Raw genomic sequence first — 17,170 nt, 5'->3', positions numbered from 1 at the left:
TATACACTATGTGCTGTGCATGGGCTCCTACACACTGGGGCTGCAGAGAGGCCTCTCCCTGTTCACTGAAGGCAAACCTGTCTGCGGTATCTTACAACACTTGTGTTTTAGGAGCTTATACTCTTCAAGGAGCTATTACCCCCGACAGAGAATTTTCTTAGGTTTAATGAGAACAAGTTCATCAACTAAAATCTCCAAATCATGCCATAAAACAACACAAAGAAGACAGAGATGCATTTACAAGTACAGATGGTATTAACCAACTATTTCTCCCATGTGGCTCCATTTCCCTTGTTGGTACCTTACAATGTGTTTTCTAAGACCATTTCTCAAAAGTGTGTCCTAGAAATCAAATCCTCATCAAATTCAAAGACCTTTATAAAACTTCATCCACCACCCTCACTTCATGAAACATCTATTGTACTCTCCTAAAACCTAACTACTCACAGTTCTTGTGACATCCTGGAGTAACTTCTTTCTTCTCATTTATTTCTATCAGTCAAACTCAAGACCTCTCAACATATACTCTGAAGCCACAGTGCTTGAGTTAAAACCCTGACTACACATTTACTTTCTGTGCATAAATGGAGACAAATTAGTCTTAGGTTTTCCTATTTGTAAAGTGAGAACAATAGTCTTGTTTGACAGACTATAAGGATTAAATGTAGGTATAAGTAAAACAGCGGAGCCTTGCTATCAAACATAACTCCTGCCGTAGTAGCGCTAACACGCACCTTGTACTACACGTAACCACTACTGTAGAAATGTAAACAAACACCAGCAGCAATGAAGACTGAAGTGGCTTTGAGCCTCACCACAAAAGCTATTGTAACCTGTACAGTCCCTCCACAGATTTAACCACAGGCTGCGACCTGAGGCGAATGACCCTTAAAAGATGCTCCAACTTCTTACCTCCACATGCTTACTCCACAAGTCAATTCCACTGGGAAATCTCTTAAACAAACATTCTAATAACCAAGCCCCAATTTCCTAATTGAGAACCCCTTACTGTTCCGCATTCTCTTTAGACTGAAATGTTTGACCATCTGAGATCCTAACTTCTCTTCTGCTCCTCTCCCCTTCCCTCCTCCCCCGAGCCACCACCCTAGGCAGCCAAAGTGTTCTCTTCCTCAGACCTGAACTTCCTACTCTGCTCTAACTTCACTTCCTTCCCGCATACAACGTGAGCTCCCATCAAACTGTGTTCACCTGTACTGCTTCCTCTTGTCCTATACAGAGGTTCAAATGCAGCTACTCACCTTGAAGATCCCAACAGCCAGCTCCTTCAAATTTCGACTTTGTTTCCCACTTCAGCAGACATGGTTTCCAGCCGATGCCCACGCACTCCTCTGCCTACTCACAATCGTGGAGTGACTGACACGTATGCGGCCCGCCTCTCTGTAGTTCCACTCGGCTCACTAACTGAGGCCTGTCTTGACCTGCTCACTCTCTTCTCCTTTCTTAGCACGACTCAGTACTACATGTGATGAATTCTACTCTGGCCTGTATTCTATTCAGCTAATATGTTTAATACTGAACTGCTTGTTGGAACCAGTGGAAGCAGATACATACTGTATGCTTTCTGTTTTTACCTTGTACCACCTATAAAGAAGCAGTTATTTTAAATAAGCCCCATGCTGTGATGACTGGTAAGTTCCTTAAGCCTGAATTTTAATACTCTAAGGTAACAAGTCAACAAACACTTTCTGTAATGGATAGACACTAATATTTCATTAGGCCTTCTCTAACAAGCACTTTACTGTCTTATAAGGAGTCACTACACTTAAGCATCTATGTCAACAATTAACTCATCTGTTAAAATACTTTGCGACTTTGTGAGATGATATAAAATATAAGCCCTGTGTTCTTACCAGCTCTTTCAGACTTTTCTTTCTGTTCCTGCAATTCCTCTCCTTGGGTAGTCATTTGTTTGATACGACTACGAAGCTGAGCAATTTCTTCTTCTTTCAGTTCCAGGGTCTCATGCATCTGCCGCTTTGTCTCTGTTATTACCATTCCCTGAACAGAAGTGCAGATTCTAAAGCATTTGTATAACACAACATAACCTAACATTTGCATCACCACCACACAGCAGAGCTCAAATGATGTGAGAGGCAGAACAAGCATTTCTTACTAAGGACAGTGGAAGAATCTTCCCAGCAGCTCACAAACTCAAGTCTGTGTTTTCACTCTGTGCCTTAGCAGACCAGGTGTTTCAATATGGAAATATTTAACAGTAAGCTTAGTCCCTTAAGCACCACATTTCAGTTCAAGATTTATTTTACAATCTTGCTACAGATGTGGTAATTCCCATCTTAATAAATAGTAATAAACAAAAATGTGACTTGGGGACAGAATAAACCACAGTTAACATCTGTGGTTTCACACACAAATAACCGCAGACACTATGTTTTTGCGGAATATTACTTTAACTAGGCAAAGATGTGTAACATTTGTTTATGCTGCATTTGTTTAATGATGTAAGGATGTGTTGCATCTGTTTCACCTTGCCTGCCTAAGGCACCTGACGGTCTAATAAAGAGTTGAACAGCCAATAGCTAGGCAAGAGAGGGACAGGCCAGTCTGGCAGGCAGAAAATAAATAGGAGAGAAGACGAGAACAAGGAAGAAAGAGAGGGACACGCCTGAGGTCAGAAACCAGGCAGCCGCCAGGCAGACACTGGAGGAAGCAGGAAAGTAAGACATACAGAAAGAAAGGTAAAAAGCCCTGAGGCAAAAGGTAGATAAAGAGAAACAGGTTCATTTAAGTTAAAAAAGCTAGCCAGAAATAAACCTAAGCTAGGCCGAGCATTCATAACTGATACAAAGTCTCTGTGTCATTATATGGAAGCTGGTTGGTGGCCTAAAAGAAAAAGCCTGGTACACTATTAGGGTTGCTGCTGCCACAGCTGGGTAGAGCAAGGCTAGAGCCCCGCTGTGCCCAGCTATGCCTAGTTCTCTTTTCTCCCGTGACTCCCTCCCATCACTACCCCTGACTACTGCAAGGAAGGCCCCACCTTCCTTCCACATTGCTCGAGATTTGTCTTCCCTCTGTGGAGAATCTCTACAGAAATAAAGATCAATGTGTGGGAAGAATCAAATCATCATGTATAAAAGCAGTCATCTGGGACAAACAAAAAATCTGGGTAGTTCAGCTAGTCTCCTGAAAAGGTACTCAGACCTTACCTGCAGGGCCTACTGACCCTACTGTGGAGTATGACTCTTCCAGATGGCCAATGTTAACGTTAATAACCGAGGAAGTAAAGCATAGTCAAGAAAACTGAAAATGAAGTAGTGGGCCTTCATTGTCTCCAAAACTCACATCACAAAGAAAAGAAAACAACAGAGAGAAAGGACAACTAAACCTATAGATTAAAAGAAATCTTAAGAATCTTATCAATTACAATAAAAGTTTACTTGATTTGTAAAAAGAAAAATGTATGAGATAATAAGAAAATAACTAGATAGCAGATGGTATCATGAACTACTGTTAAATTGATAGATATGATCATTAAGTGGTTGTACTTTTGTTTCAAAGCTAGGTTAAAATACTCTAGTTATGAACCAGCATATTAAACAAAATGATGGACGGAGTGAAATGAACAGGGAGATGTTTTACAAAAGAGCCGGAGAAGCTGGGATGAAGCAGGGCAGAGCTGTTCATTCGCCTGTGGGTCTCCCAGCTGTCTGTGCAAGGTGCCAGCTGCTGCTCTAACTACAAGGTACCTACCGTGAGCTCAGCCCTTCCTCACTCCTCCAGCAACCTACGCACCCTGGAGCCCACATGTACAAAGTTTTATGCTAATATACATATTATCACGTCTTTACTTTTCAGGCAACTCATCCAAATGATCAATCTACTTCTGTAATGTGAATGAAAATATTGAAACCATTTGTATTCAGCATATCTTAACTTTAAATAATTTTTCTCTGAAAAATAGGTATGTATTGCAAACAGATTTCCTTTGTAACCATTACTGTTGTCTCTAAGACAGAATGCTAATTGGTATTAAGAAATCAGAGAATCAGCCTTAATGCTAAAACTACATAAATCTAGAAATTAAAAATAGTTTTCATGGAAGCCGCTACAAAAATTTTGAAAAGCAGGTGTATATATAAATGCTTCTAACAACTGCTCTCTAAGCGAATTTGGGGGCCCCTGACAAGCCTCAGTATCATAAATTTGGGAGTTTTACCTTATCTTGTTCAAGCTGTTCAATTAAGTTCTTTGCATCACGCAATTGAGTGATAAGTTTAGTCTTCTCAGCCATATGAAGCTCCTAAAAAAGTTTTAGAAATTCATTTCCACCTCTAATAAAGTTTTGCCTCATTTGAGAACTCTATGCAGCTTATCTAGTCTAGATAAACCTTACAGTGTAATGGGAGAAGTACACAGGAAATCTCCAATGTATGGTAAGTGCTTTAAGACCCAGGGCACTTGGGTGCTCAGACAAGGACACCCTCTCCACCCTGTCTATGGGTGGGAGGGTGAAGGCGGCTCCCCAGAGGAGGCACAGGCCACGCTGGAGCCTGTGGATCTGGTTTTATGCACTGAAACAAGACAGAACTCAGTGGTCTCTCACCTTGACCTTTTCTAGCTCCTGCAGCCTTTCATCCAATTGCTCCTGCAGTGCCTCCTTTTCACTGATCAGTAGTGTGCACTGCTCCTTATGGGACCGAATTGTTTCCTTACAACGCTGAAGCAGATTTTCCTGACGTTTCACTCTTTGCTGAAGCATTTCCAGTGTTTTAGCGGAAGCTCCACCTCCTACAAATGGTAAAGCAGCATGAACAGGGGCAGTTGGTAAATACACAAGTGAGCAGGCCAGTGAGATGCTCAATGGGTGAAGGTGCTTGCTACCAAGCTTGAGTTCAATCCCCCGGAAGACCCACATGGTGGAGAGAACCCTCTGACTGCCACATGCACGTCATGGCACATGAAAACTTAGACACTAAATAAATAAAAGAATGAAATAAAAACAAAAATTTAGGGAATACAAGAGAACTCTGGCAACAGTTCAGCTTTTTAGAGGAGAGGTGGGCAGGGATTCTGGGAGCTGTGTTTAGCCTTCTGCAAGCTAAACACACTCTACCACTGAGCTACAGGCCCAGTCCCTGCAATGTTCTCTTCTACCCAAACCTAACTACATTCTGAGACAAATCAAGAAGGGACAGACACCCCAGTAAGCCAAGTAGACCTCTTCAGACTCAACTCTCAGGTTACTGTGTGCTATTTACATGGAGATGCCACGTATAAACTCCATCAGTGGTCCAACCTCACTCTGGAGTGGCACAGATGCTGGCATTCACTGGAGCTCGCCTACTTACGAGGCTCATTCCTAAGCTCCCACTAGTTCCCATCCCGAAAGCACTCCTAAGTCTTCTTTCCAGCCACACTCTAGTCTCTTCCTGGAAGGAGTTCTGGTTACTACAGGCTTTACCTCCTACATTTAGGAGTGTGTCTTCACACCCAGAGGAGCTACAGTCTCTTTATAGTTCACAGCTCAGGGGACTGGCTGCTTGGCAACTTACTTTCTCTGAGTGGACCAAAGTCTGCTGTGAGTCTCTTTGTAAGAGAAAAAAGCCCTAAGGCAGGTGTGGAGATGCAAATGTGTACGCCAGGACTCTGGTGGCTACAGCAGAAAAAAAAAATCACAACCTGATTGATCTGGGTTCCATGAGACCCTGTCTCAAGAAACTAAAATAGTGTAACATAATTTATGTACTTCAATTATTTAAAAATGTGGTCTTCTTAAAGTTTATGCAATTTTCAAGTCTTAAATCAATTTTTTTCCTAAAAAAAAAAAAAAAGGTAAATTTTTTTAAAAACTAACTTAAATTTTTGAAGAAACATTAGGGTCAATGACACCTTACTTCTGCTCAATCTATTCCATCAGCTCAAATCCTGACCTTTCAACATTCTCCTCTGATTGTTAAGTTATGCTCTGACCAAGACAAAGCTTACCCACTGGCTCCCCAACATCCTCTATCTTCTCTTTGTCAGCATCCACTTCTGCCTGGAGCTCCACTGAGGTGGGTGGCTGAGGTAGGCCAACACTCATTGGGCCATTTTGTAAACGTTGCTTTAGGAGAGAAACCTAAAAAAAAAAAAAAAAAAAAAAAAAAAATCAGTAGCAGAAAAAAAGTATGGCAGAAATATTTTATTTAAAAATTTAAGAACTAGAGTGAACCTGGGCAGTGATGACCCACACCTTTAATCCCAGTGCTTGGGGCAGAGGCAGGCTGATCCCTGAGTTCAAAGTCAGCCTAGTCTACAGAGGGAGTTCCAAGACAGCTAGGGCTACATGAAGAAACCATCTCAAAAACAAACAAACAAACAAAAAAAAAACAAAAAGAAGAAGAAAGAGAAAGAGAGAGAGAGAGAGAGGAGCGAGAGGGAGGAGTGGGGAGCAGTACGTTCACTACAGCAGCAAGCACAGTGCAGCTGTTCGTCACATGCACCGTTGGCAGGGACACCACACCTAAACAGTTTAGTACAGTGCGGAGACGGAAGAAGGGTAGGTTAAACAAGCTTTCCCTGCACATTTGGAACTCTTCGGCTCCCCGACTACAGTCCCTGCTTTTCCAGCACTGGCTTCCACGCTTTGGCTCGCTCTCTTACCTGAGTCTGGAGAACGCTGATATACTGGTCTTTCTCCTCCAGACAAGCATCAAACTCTTCCTGGAGATGTCTCTTTGCTTGCTGGTCCATCTGCAGCTCCTAAAACACAGAAGGTATTACAGGTAGCTTTCAATATAAAACAAAAGATGCAAACTTCAAGTTTACAACATCATCGTTACAGATTTGCCTCGCTCTTAAGATAACATATACAGAATAAGTAGAGAATCCTCAGAATGGAAGACATTAGTAAATAATTTTGTTCCTTAAACAATATGAAGGTCTCCAGAGAAAAAGTATTTTTGTAAAGCCCTGCAATGATTGAGAGTGATGGACAAGGGAAAAAGTAGACTTGAGATTCAATGTGGGACTAAACTGGAGCACTGCAAACAGAACGCCAGCAGTGTCCTCCCCATCCGCCTGAATCACAGCACTCCCATCTGCAGAGCCAAGAGGATGAACTAACTGGCCGACCACCAAGGAAGAAAACTTCCAGCTCCTGAAATTACTGCAAATGCTACTTCTTAAGGTTGTTAACCAGAAATCAATGTTTATCTCTGCTGTAGTCGGCACAAGAACGGCCTCCTGGATCTAGGAACCTGCTCACCACAATGCCCTCCCAGCTCCAGGCTTCTCTGTCTTTTACTGAGTCTATCTATCCCGTCAGTACATTCTACCCTCTCCATTTTCCCTCAATCACACTTTCTTAGAGATTAACATCTGGAATATATTAGATATGACACCAATCCCCCTTTTGTTCTGGGGTTGCTACCTCACTAACTCCCTAAATTTAAAATATTCAAAGTTCTCTTTTAGGTGTTTTGTTGACACTTGCATATGACCCAGTTCTTTAACTAACTGCTCTCTAGTGTCTGGGTTCTCTCTTCTACAACTATGAACACGGCCCAGATCGCCAAGGCTTGATTTTTAATTCCATCAGCAGGGTTCTGGAGACTTATGTCAGCCCGCTTTGATTTAGCCCTCCCTCACAGATGTGCTCTGGGCACTCTCTTTGGACACTATCCCAGGCCTTATTATCCCCGTCCCTGCAGTGCCTCACGCACTATCGTGTTCTGAGGTGCCCTGTAGTCTCCCTTGCACTTAAGATGTGAACAGGCAGCAATAAGGAACGGCACATGTGCTTACCCATCTATTAATAAAGCAGAGGTCCACGCCCCATTTTCTTGAGGATAGCTCCCTCAGTGAGGGACTCCTTAGCAGACTGATATGCGGCAGGACAAAAAAAAAAAAAAAAGTATTCTGTGTCTCTAGATAAATACCGTTATAAACCCCTCTAAACTTGTGCCCACCTCTAACAGACATTCTCTGGATTTTAAACAGGTCTGCGCTCCATTGCTACATCTATCTAATCATTACATGCATAAAACCTGGACACTGAATTTCTTGCCCCAAACAGAATCAATTAATGACCTTCATTTATTCTCAAAATGCAAGAAAACGAACAAATAATACATTAAGCAAAAAGCCATTAATGTCTCTCCAAGAAAAGCAAAGGTGCTTGTAACTTGTAACTTGAAAAATCGTCAGGGGACTCCTCCCCCACCCTGCTCACTACACTCCCAGTCCGCCCTTCCAGCACCAGCCATCTTCTAGGTCAAAGTGGCAACGTGGACTCGGAGAGACTAGGGCGAGCTCCACCCCTTCACCATCACTTCAAAGGGAGAAGTCATTCTTCTCGGGTATTAGTTCAAGACACGTCTCACAAAGGAAGAATGACTACCGTTATCTGTATGGTAAGGGTCAATGCTCATTCTTGGTAAAGTAACAAAAATAAACTAGTTCAAAGTCATGTTTAGAATGTTTTAAAGAATAAAGCAATAAGAACTGGATTATACAAAATGTAAAGAGACTAGAAATTAAACACGAATTCAATACAAATGAAACAATAATGTGATACAAGAAATTCATATATGAGCAATACAGACAATGTATCATTTAAAGGTAACAAATTCTCTAAGGAACAACAGGCTGTTCTTGGTGACATCAATCACTCAAAGGAGAGATTCTTCTCTTCTTCTGCCTCCTCTCACAGACACAAAGTTCTCTCCCTCCCTCTCTCTCCTTCTCTCCCTCCGTGTCTTCCTCTACATTCACAATCCTGTTCTACCACTAAACTATATTCCCAGTCTTATACTAGCAATTGCCATTTGTAAATTTACCAATCTGCTACTTTTTAAACATATTTGTACTTTTAACACACTATATACCTTAGACTGATAAATTCCATAAATAAAATTCTATTCAGAATACATAAAATTCTAAACTACTATTATTTGTCCTGAAATCACCTGCTTCATAACTCTTAATAACAAAGGTAGCAAACTGATACCTATGAACATTCACAACAAAAACATGTTAACAAGACATTCCCAGCAATACTAAAGTAGGTGTGGAGAAAGCTCTGGTAAATGTCTGCTATTGCTGGGCTTCAGGCAGGACAAGATAGAGGAGCAGGGGACCAGAATGAGGCATCTGAAAAGCCCCCTCAGTACAGGCTCACTGAAAAGGTAAAATGCTGCCCAGAGGGACATTAAGGAACTCAGTCTAACCCTATGAAGAATTACCACTCCAAATTACAAGCTCTTTTCTTTCAACAAAACCATGTTGACTAGGAAAGGCAAAAAGAAGCCTAGGATGTTTAGCAGTGGCAACAATTAGTCTTGGGAGTGGACACTGACTACTCACACTGCAGACTTACACACTTTTTCATTAATTTCAACAACAACAACATCTTCCATAGAAAACCAGACGAATAAAACTAGAGACAGTGTGTGAGCTCAGAGGCTGGCCACCAGCCTAGCATGCAGAGCATTGCTACTGAACTAAGAGGTTAAATCACTGTTCTCAAGTACTAGTCACCAAACTTACCTCTCTCAATTCTGAGATCCTCCGAAGTGATTTATCTTGACTCTGACTCAATATACCCTTTAATTAAAAAAAAAAAGGTGGTTAACATCTATATGGCATAGTCATGCAAAAAAAACAAGGCTATGTCAATGTGGGAAATCTGCTAACAGTTAAAATATGATAGCACAGGATTACTCTGAATTCTGGTTATGTGAGTAGTTACATTTGCTAATAAAATGCACAGACATGGAAATCAAACTACAAACTTAACTATATGCTAACTTTAACAATAGGAAATCTGTAAAGTAAACTCAAACTTCAAAAGCAAATGATTTCATTATAACTTAGAGTTCACAGAGCATGTTAATTATCATTATCATGTTGTAAAGGTTTATGTAAAATAACTTTTTTTTGGTTTGTTTTTTTGTTTTTCAACACAGGGTTTCTCTATGCAGCATTGCGCCTTTCCTGGAACTCGCTTTGTAGACCAGGCTGGCCTCAAACTCACAGATATCTGCCTACCTCTGCCTCCCGAGTGCTGGGATTAAAGGCATGCGCCACCACCGCCCGGCCTGTAAAATAAAACTTTTCTTTTAAAAATCTAATTTTTGCCAGGCAGTGATGGTGCACACCTTTAATCCCAGCACTCAGGAGGCAGAGGCAGATGGATCTCTCTGAGTTTGAGGCCAGCCTGGTATACAAAGCAAGTCCCAGGATAGCCAGAGCTACACACAGAGAAACCCTGTCTCAAAACAAAACAAAACAAATCTAATTTTCACGAACAACATTACAGATGGTCAAATTAGTAACTGTCCATTAAAAAGAAATCAAGTGGGAGCTACAGCTCAGTGGTTAAGAGCACTGGACATTCTTCCAAAGGTTCCAGGTTCAATTCTCAGCACCCACTTTGCAGCTCACAACCATGTGTAACCTCAGGGCATCTGACACCTGCTACCGGCCCTCGCTGGTACCAGGCACACACATGGTCACAGACAGGCATGCAGGCAAAGCACCATACTCATAAAAAAAAAAAAAAAAATCTTTTTAAAATGTTACCATCTGCCGGGCGGTGGTGGCGCACGCCTTTAATCCCAGCACTCGGGAGGCAGAGCCAGGCAGATCTCTGTGAGTTCGAGGCCAGCCTGGGCTACCAAGTGAGTTCCAGGAAAGGCGCAAAGCTACACAGAGAAACCCTGTCTTGAAAAAAAAAAAAGTTACCATCGAGTTAAAAGAGTAATATACTAGAAGAGGTCTGCCTCACACTTTGGCAGGGGCAGGGTGATGTCACCAGTACAGAAATGAACAGTGAGTTGCAACCCTGGAAATAGTAACTGTGTGCTCTTGTCCATCCCCAGTGCACAGAGGTGCAGAACAAGGTGAGTGATAGCACATGCCTGGAACCAGAGCACGGAGGAAGCTGAGTCAGGAGGATGGCTACACAGAGACCCTGTCTCAGGAAAACAAAAGAAATGGGGTAATTGGTAGTTCCTCAGATTTGTGTGGCTAATGGCAACTAAAGAGAGAGAGAGAGAATATAGGCAGGTGAAATGTCTGTTTATTGATATCGAGGCACTGGGGCAAAAGTTGTTGTCGACTACTGTTAAGCTTAATGATAAACCTTTACTATAAGCACCCTTAGTATTTACTCTTTTAAACAAGCTAAAAATGCTGGGAGGTGGAGCAATGGGACTCCCTAATTGGCAGTTTTAGACCATGCTCTGGTACCCAAGTCAGTGACAGGCTATCAGCCACACAGTTGGCCAGCCAGCTGTCGGCCAGCACCAGCTCCTCTGAACCCTCCCAGACACTCAGGAGCCTGGGGCCAAAGCATAGTGTAGGTGCTGAAGGTCCATGTCCTAGCCACGATGGTTTCAGTTTGTGCTGAGCTTTGGTGAAAGCCCTACGAGCCTTGGTGAACTGTAAATGACCTGCAGCCATTTACATAAAGGAAAATGATTCCCCTAATAGGCCAGGAGAAAGTACACGATTGTCGCATACACAGTCCTCCGTTCTCCTGAGAGGTATAAATGTGGCCCCTTGTTTGCCAGGACTAGTACAAATACAATTCTGCAGGAAGGTCTGCTGTGACTGGGGCAGACACTCTGACCACACGTTCTGCTTCCTACAGGCAGACTGGGTGGCTCCTCCTGTGCTGCCCAGGCTCAGTATCAGGATCCTGGCTGCTGCGATTGCCGTGCCTACTTGAGGTCTTTAGCATGGGAAACATCTTTGGGGTCTCCATCACTCATTCTTTTATCAAACCTCTAGTAATGGTTAAACAGGTTAAGTCTGGAACTATACAGAATATTTAAAAGGAGAATAAATATTTCTATGAGAACTTTTCTAACTTTAAAATCAAATATGAGTCAACAATGGTCAATAAATCACTCACTTGTAACTTCTTCTTCTCTCTCTGAAGAGTCTGAAATGCTGTGACGAGCTAAAACAAACCAAAGTAACATCAGTTGTTTCTCAATAAATTAGTTGTTCTCAACAATTCATTATTCTAAAAGCTGCTAACGTTTTTTCTCTTTATATAAGTCAAAAACCAATCACAGCAGTCCTGTATAAACAACTGAGCCTAATTCAACCACAACTAAACTAAGTGACGGAAGTCACAGTTTTGCTGTAAGCCCGTCAATCTCCAGGCACGTCCTTAGATTTCAACACCTAATTTGGAGGTGAGAACTGCAGCCAATCCACCCGCAGGTGGAAGGCTACCCAACTCTAGTCACAGACTGACTACATCTGCGACACACAGCACTGAGCAAGTGTCTGCTGGGAACCAATTCTGGGGCCTAACCAAACCTGACTCACTGAGAACTGAGGGACACAACGGAGAGACAGGAAGCTGTTTTAAAAGTTCTGCAGGTGACTTTTTTGTTTTGGACTACAACATTAAACAAAGTAATAAAAATGTCTGAGGAAAGAAATGCATAACTAACAGACAGAAATGAGAAATCCAAGCCCTAACCCTAGACAGGATCAACATTCCAATGCATCTTGATGAAGCAATGGACGAACATCTTTCTCACCCTGTAGGTTTTACACAGCTGACAGCAGAGCCAGGGGCTCTGTCGAGCTCCAGGCACCTGTAGGGAAGCATGGTCTAGTTAAAGTCTAGGAAAAGATGTGTGCCTCTAAATGCCACTGCTAATGTCTGAGTCAAAAGGCAGTCAGTGATGTAAGGGAGAATGAGTCTAGGAACAGACCTAAGAATTTGGAAATACACTCTGCTTAGGAGCAGGACTTCCTTATTAACTCTAGGCTGGAAAGGCTACTGGTACTCAAAAAAGCGGTGGGCTGGGAGGAAGACCAGCCAAGAGTTAGAGGTCACTTCATCCTGAGGACCTGTGGCAGCAAGGAAAAGCAGAGGCAAAGGCTATGAAGTCTCTCTGCGCCTGAGAAGCTGCTTGCCTCTGAGATAGCCTAGAATGGGAGAGCAGCCACAGCGACTGAGAACCAGACAGAATCCATCAACTGCTACCCATGGGGCCTTAAGCCATACATGGATTCCTAATCCCTTTTCTACAAAAATGAGCAAACTCACATTCGCTTCATAAGGATGGTACAAAATTAAATGCCATTATAAATGTAAATGGTATCTGGCATACTTAAATGCTAACTATACTATTGTACTAGCTTCAGACATAAAACTATGGATAAATCTATAAAAGTAGCATAAAGATAAACAAAAATATTTAAGATTATTTGTAGCATGAATCTTAAATGGTCTTATTAATAAGAACAAACCCAAGGCCAGTTATTTGGGTAAATGCTGGAAGATCAGAGAAGCGGAACAAGCCACAGCTACCTCACCTCGCCAGTTCCTCAGCTGATCCTGTTTCCTCAGACTGGAAGCCTCTGAGTCCTCATCCGAAGGGGTCTCAGCTGAACTGCTGCTCAAAAGCCTAAAAGCTTAACCAGCCTAGTTCCTGGTTTTCACGCCTTATATACCGGTCTGCTTTCTGCCATCGCTTCCTGGGATTAAAGGCTCACTTCTTGGGATTAAAGGCGTGTGTCACCATGCCTGGCTGTCCCAGTGTGGCTTTGAACTCACAGAGATCCAGATGGATCTCTGCCTCCAGAATGCTAGGATTAAAGGCGTGTGTGTCACCATTTTCTGGCCTCTATGCCTCTCTAGCAGCTGTTCTGTTCTCTGACCCCAGATAAGTTTATTAGGGTACACAATATTTTGGGGAACACAATACCACCACAACTATTACTAATATTAGTAGAAATATAAAATAATAGTTTAAAATTTTTGAAGGAAAAATTACCTAGTTCCACAGCTATGAAAGAGATCCTGGCTTCAATGTCCCATTTACATTTCCAGGGTCCATGAGAGTCCTTTCTATTTTGCCAGCATTTTAGTTTTAATAAAAAGGGAATTTCTGTATTTCATCAAGGTTTTCACTTCACTTTGGTTTTGGCAGTATGGGTAGTGAATCAGCTACATAAACAGTGAAACTTGGACTAACTTTACACTCTAACCCTCAAGTTTCCTAGTCATTAACATGAATGTGACATTGATTCACTAGCACACTGAGTATGATAAACAAGAGCCACAGACAACAAAGGCTTTCCTGAAGTGGAATTTCTTAACTGCACTTGATAGAAAGGGACTTAAGGGGGCAAATGTACATTTCAGCTCCTGAGGTAAGAAAAAAACAAAACAAACAAACAAAAAAGAAAAAAAGGAAAGCACTATTTACTTCCTCCCTTACCCCAAACAGAGTGAGTCACCAAGGATTTAGCAGTTCAAAGACTCATTTAGAGGGCTAGAGAGATGGCTCAGAGGTTAAGAGCACTGAGTGCTCTTTGAGATTACCCTGGTTCAATTCCCTGCATCCACATGGCTGCTCCTAACTTGCCATATCATAACTCTAGTTCCAGGGGCTCTGAGAGCCTCCTCTGGCCTCCAAGTGCGCCAAACATACAAGTGGTACACAGACATACATACAAGCAAAACACCTATATATGTAAAAATTATTTTTTTAAGGATTCATGTTAACAAAATTTTAAATGTCGAAAAAATAGACAGCCTGACAAGATGGCTCAGGGAGTGAGAGCATTTGTGGCCAAGGGCACTGACTGCCTGAGTTCAACCCCTGGGATCTATATGGTAGAATGAGAGAACCAACTCCCACAAGATGGTCTCTAACCCCTCCTCCCACATGCTATGGCATGCATTCATGCATGCACATACAAATACACAATACACAATACAAATTTTAAATTATATATTGGTACAATGAGAATGAGCCAAATCTTAGAGGTCATCAGACTACCTAACCAGTGGTTCTCAACCTTTCTAATACTGTGACCCTTTAAATAGTTCCTCATGCTGTGGTGACCCCCAACAATAAAATTATTTCGTTGCTACTTTATAACTGTAAATTTGCTATTGTTACGAATTGTAACGTAAGTATCTGATACGCAATCCCTGTGAAAGGGTCGTCAGACCCACAGGTTGAGAACCACTGAGCTGAACCACGGCAGTCAGAAGAGGTCACTGTGAAGTTACTCTAGTTAGATGAGCAACATGGGGGATAGAGAGAGAAAGAGAATGACCTCTGCCCTAGGTGTCCACAGACACTGCAGGAATGTGAAAACCAGGCTACACACACTGATCTATCTCCCCAATGTCAGTCTGCTACAAGGCCCCTGTACCACAGAAGGCCTAACTTGGTCCTGCCACAAACTACCCTCCCCGAGTAACCAGGACCAGGGTCAGCCAGCCTCAGGCTAAGAGCAATGCAGTAATAAGAACGAGAGAATAGCCCAAGGGGAATGTATGAGCAGTGTGGGCCAGAGCCTGCTCCTACCTCTGAGTATTTCCCTCGGTAACTACTTAAGCTTCGCTCCATTCTTCGCAACCTCTGAAGCAACTGCTCTCTGCTGAGGCTGTCGGAACTCCCCGGTGCGTCTTCAGCCTCGCTCTCCATGTCGGAGGGTGGATCAAAGGCAGCAGCGGGGCAGTCCAGGTCAAGCTGGTTCAGGGACTCTCTGGAAGATGTCCGCACCAGAGACTCTTTAGAAGACCAGAATTCCTTTATGGGACTTCGGAACAGAGACTCCACTGAGGGCACTCGGAGCTGGAGCTTCTGCGCCAGAGTCTGCGAGTCGCCTGACTGTAACCAAAGCCCAGTGGAGCAAGAGTTAAAATGCACACTTTAGACATCTACTACCTGTCACCAGCAGTAGTCTAGTAAAAGCTCTAACAAATTCAATTTGCATCCCAGATAAGTAACACAAAACACTGTTTTCTGAAAAATGAAAGACACTGGCCAATTTCCGTGAAAAATCTGGACCTGGAGTCAGAGAACTGGGCTCTGTCACCTAGCAGTACAAGCCCTCCCTAAGTCACTTCCCTCCCATTTCTTCATCTGCACAGAAGGAAGCATGGTCAGCAGGCTGACCCCAGGGGACTGTGAAGTCTCATGTGCCCACCTGCTGTCTGACCCTTTAACAGCACAACAGCCTAAAGTGTGGGCATCCAGGGTGAAGTGTGAGGTGAGGAGCTCAATTCAAGACGGTTTTATCTGGTGAGTCTTCATGGAGTTAACGATTCCACCAAAAAAGGAAAATGGGCTGAGGAAGACAGTAATGCATTAATGTGCCAATTCTGTTTAGCAGGGGAATGGGGTGGACCTGTGGCACACAGCTCTACTGGAGCCTCTTCCTATGGACTCAGGCTGTTTGTAATAGTACAACCTGGAAACCACCCAAATACCTCAGAGAACACACTGCAGAGTGTATACAGAAGTTCACAGTGCACTACTAAAAGATCAAGCTAGAGGGCTAGAGACATGGTGAAGAGCATGTGCTCTCAGTGGTGAGGAACATGTACTACTCTTCCAGAGGACCAGCACCCATGTCAGGTGACTCACAACTACCTGTAGCTCCAGATACCTCTGGCCTCCTCAAACACCTGCAGCCATGTGTATATCCTCCTGACACACGTATACATACACATAATTAAAAAGTAAATAAATAAATAAAAAAGATCAAGCTAGAAAGCAGTGTGCAATTGGGTGGTGGTGGCACATGCCTTTAACTCCAGCACTCAGGAGACAGAGGCTGGTGTATCCTCTGAGTTTGAGGCCAGCCTGGTCTACAGAGTGAGTTCCAGGATGGCCAGGGCTACACAGAGAAACCCTATCTTTAAAAAAAACAAAAAAACAAACAAACAAACAAAAAAAAAAGCAGAATGCATACAATGAGCTCATTTTGACTTATTTTATAGATACTCTTTAATTTCCATGTATATTTTCACAGGTGCCATCAGAACACGTCACAAAGGAAAGGCACATGCAGAGGTAAACAGTGTCTTTGTGTGGTAAGATTTTGGGTGGATTTAGCTTTTGTGTTACATTATTCTGCACTTTCTGGTTTGTTTTCATAATGTGCAAGTTTCACCCTCATGATGGAGGGAGGGCCAGAAGGAAGAGAAGAGCCTTCCTGTACAAATCTTCAAGAACTGCTTTCCCTGGTAAGTCCATTCTCAGTCCTATGACCCATGGGAAAATGCTGGTCAGTTCCTAGCACACAGCATCCTTACAAGAGACCCTAGAAGAGACAGATGAGCACATGTGAAGAACCCTAAAACGAGCTGCTGTTTCAGGATCTCCAGAAGCAAATGAACAGTGTCAAAGTCTGCATTTGCAGAGTCTAATCATTC

At 42.7% G+C, this 17,170-nt stretch overlaps 1 protein-coding gene across 11 annotated transcripts in view; it reads right to left on the bottom strand.

Annotated features, from left to right (window-relative positions):
• The window catches only part of Golga4 (golgin A4), an 89,196-nt gene that overhangs the window by 42,677 nt on the left and 29,349 nt on the right, over positions 1-17,170 (bottom strand). For 7 of the 11 annotated variants that reach the window (XM_076577315.1, XM_006986745.4, XM_016005274.3 and 4 more), the window contains 8 exons: positions 15,315-15,620; positions 11,879-11,926; positions 9,508-9,564; positions 6,622-6,720; positions 5,965-6,097; positions 4,583-4,767; positions 4,196-4,279; positions 1,872-2,019 (listed from right to left, as the gene is read on the bottom strand). In XM_076577315.1, the coding sequence (XP_076433430.1) occupies positions 1,872-2,019; positions 4,196-4,279; positions 4,583-4,767; positions 5,965-6,097; positions 6,622-6,720; positions 9,508-9,564; positions 11,879-11,926; positions 15,315-15,620 (1,060 nt within the window). The remainder of the gene's footprint in view (positions 1-1,871; positions 2,020-4,195; positions 4,280-4,582; positions 4,768-5,964; positions 6,098-6,621; positions 6,721-9,507; positions 9,565-11,878; positions 11,927-15,314; positions 15,621-17,170) is intronic. The other 4 variants (XM_076577317.1, XM_076577313.1, XM_076577312.1 and 1 more) reach the window with 1 other exon arrangement.

The sequence above is a fragment of the Peromyscus maniculatus genome, chromosome 7 (assembly GCF_049852395.1).
Source record: "Peromyscus maniculatus bairdii isolate BWxNUB_F1_BW_parent chromosome 7, HU_Pman_BW_mat_3.1, whole genome shotgun sequence".
Classification (NCBI taxonomy): Eukaryota; Metazoa; Chordata; class Mammalia; order Rodentia; family Cricetidae; genus Peromyscus; species Peromyscus maniculatus.
The sequence above is the reverse complement of the archived record's forward strand: the minus strand, read 5'-3'. Positions and strand labels throughout refer to the sequence as shown.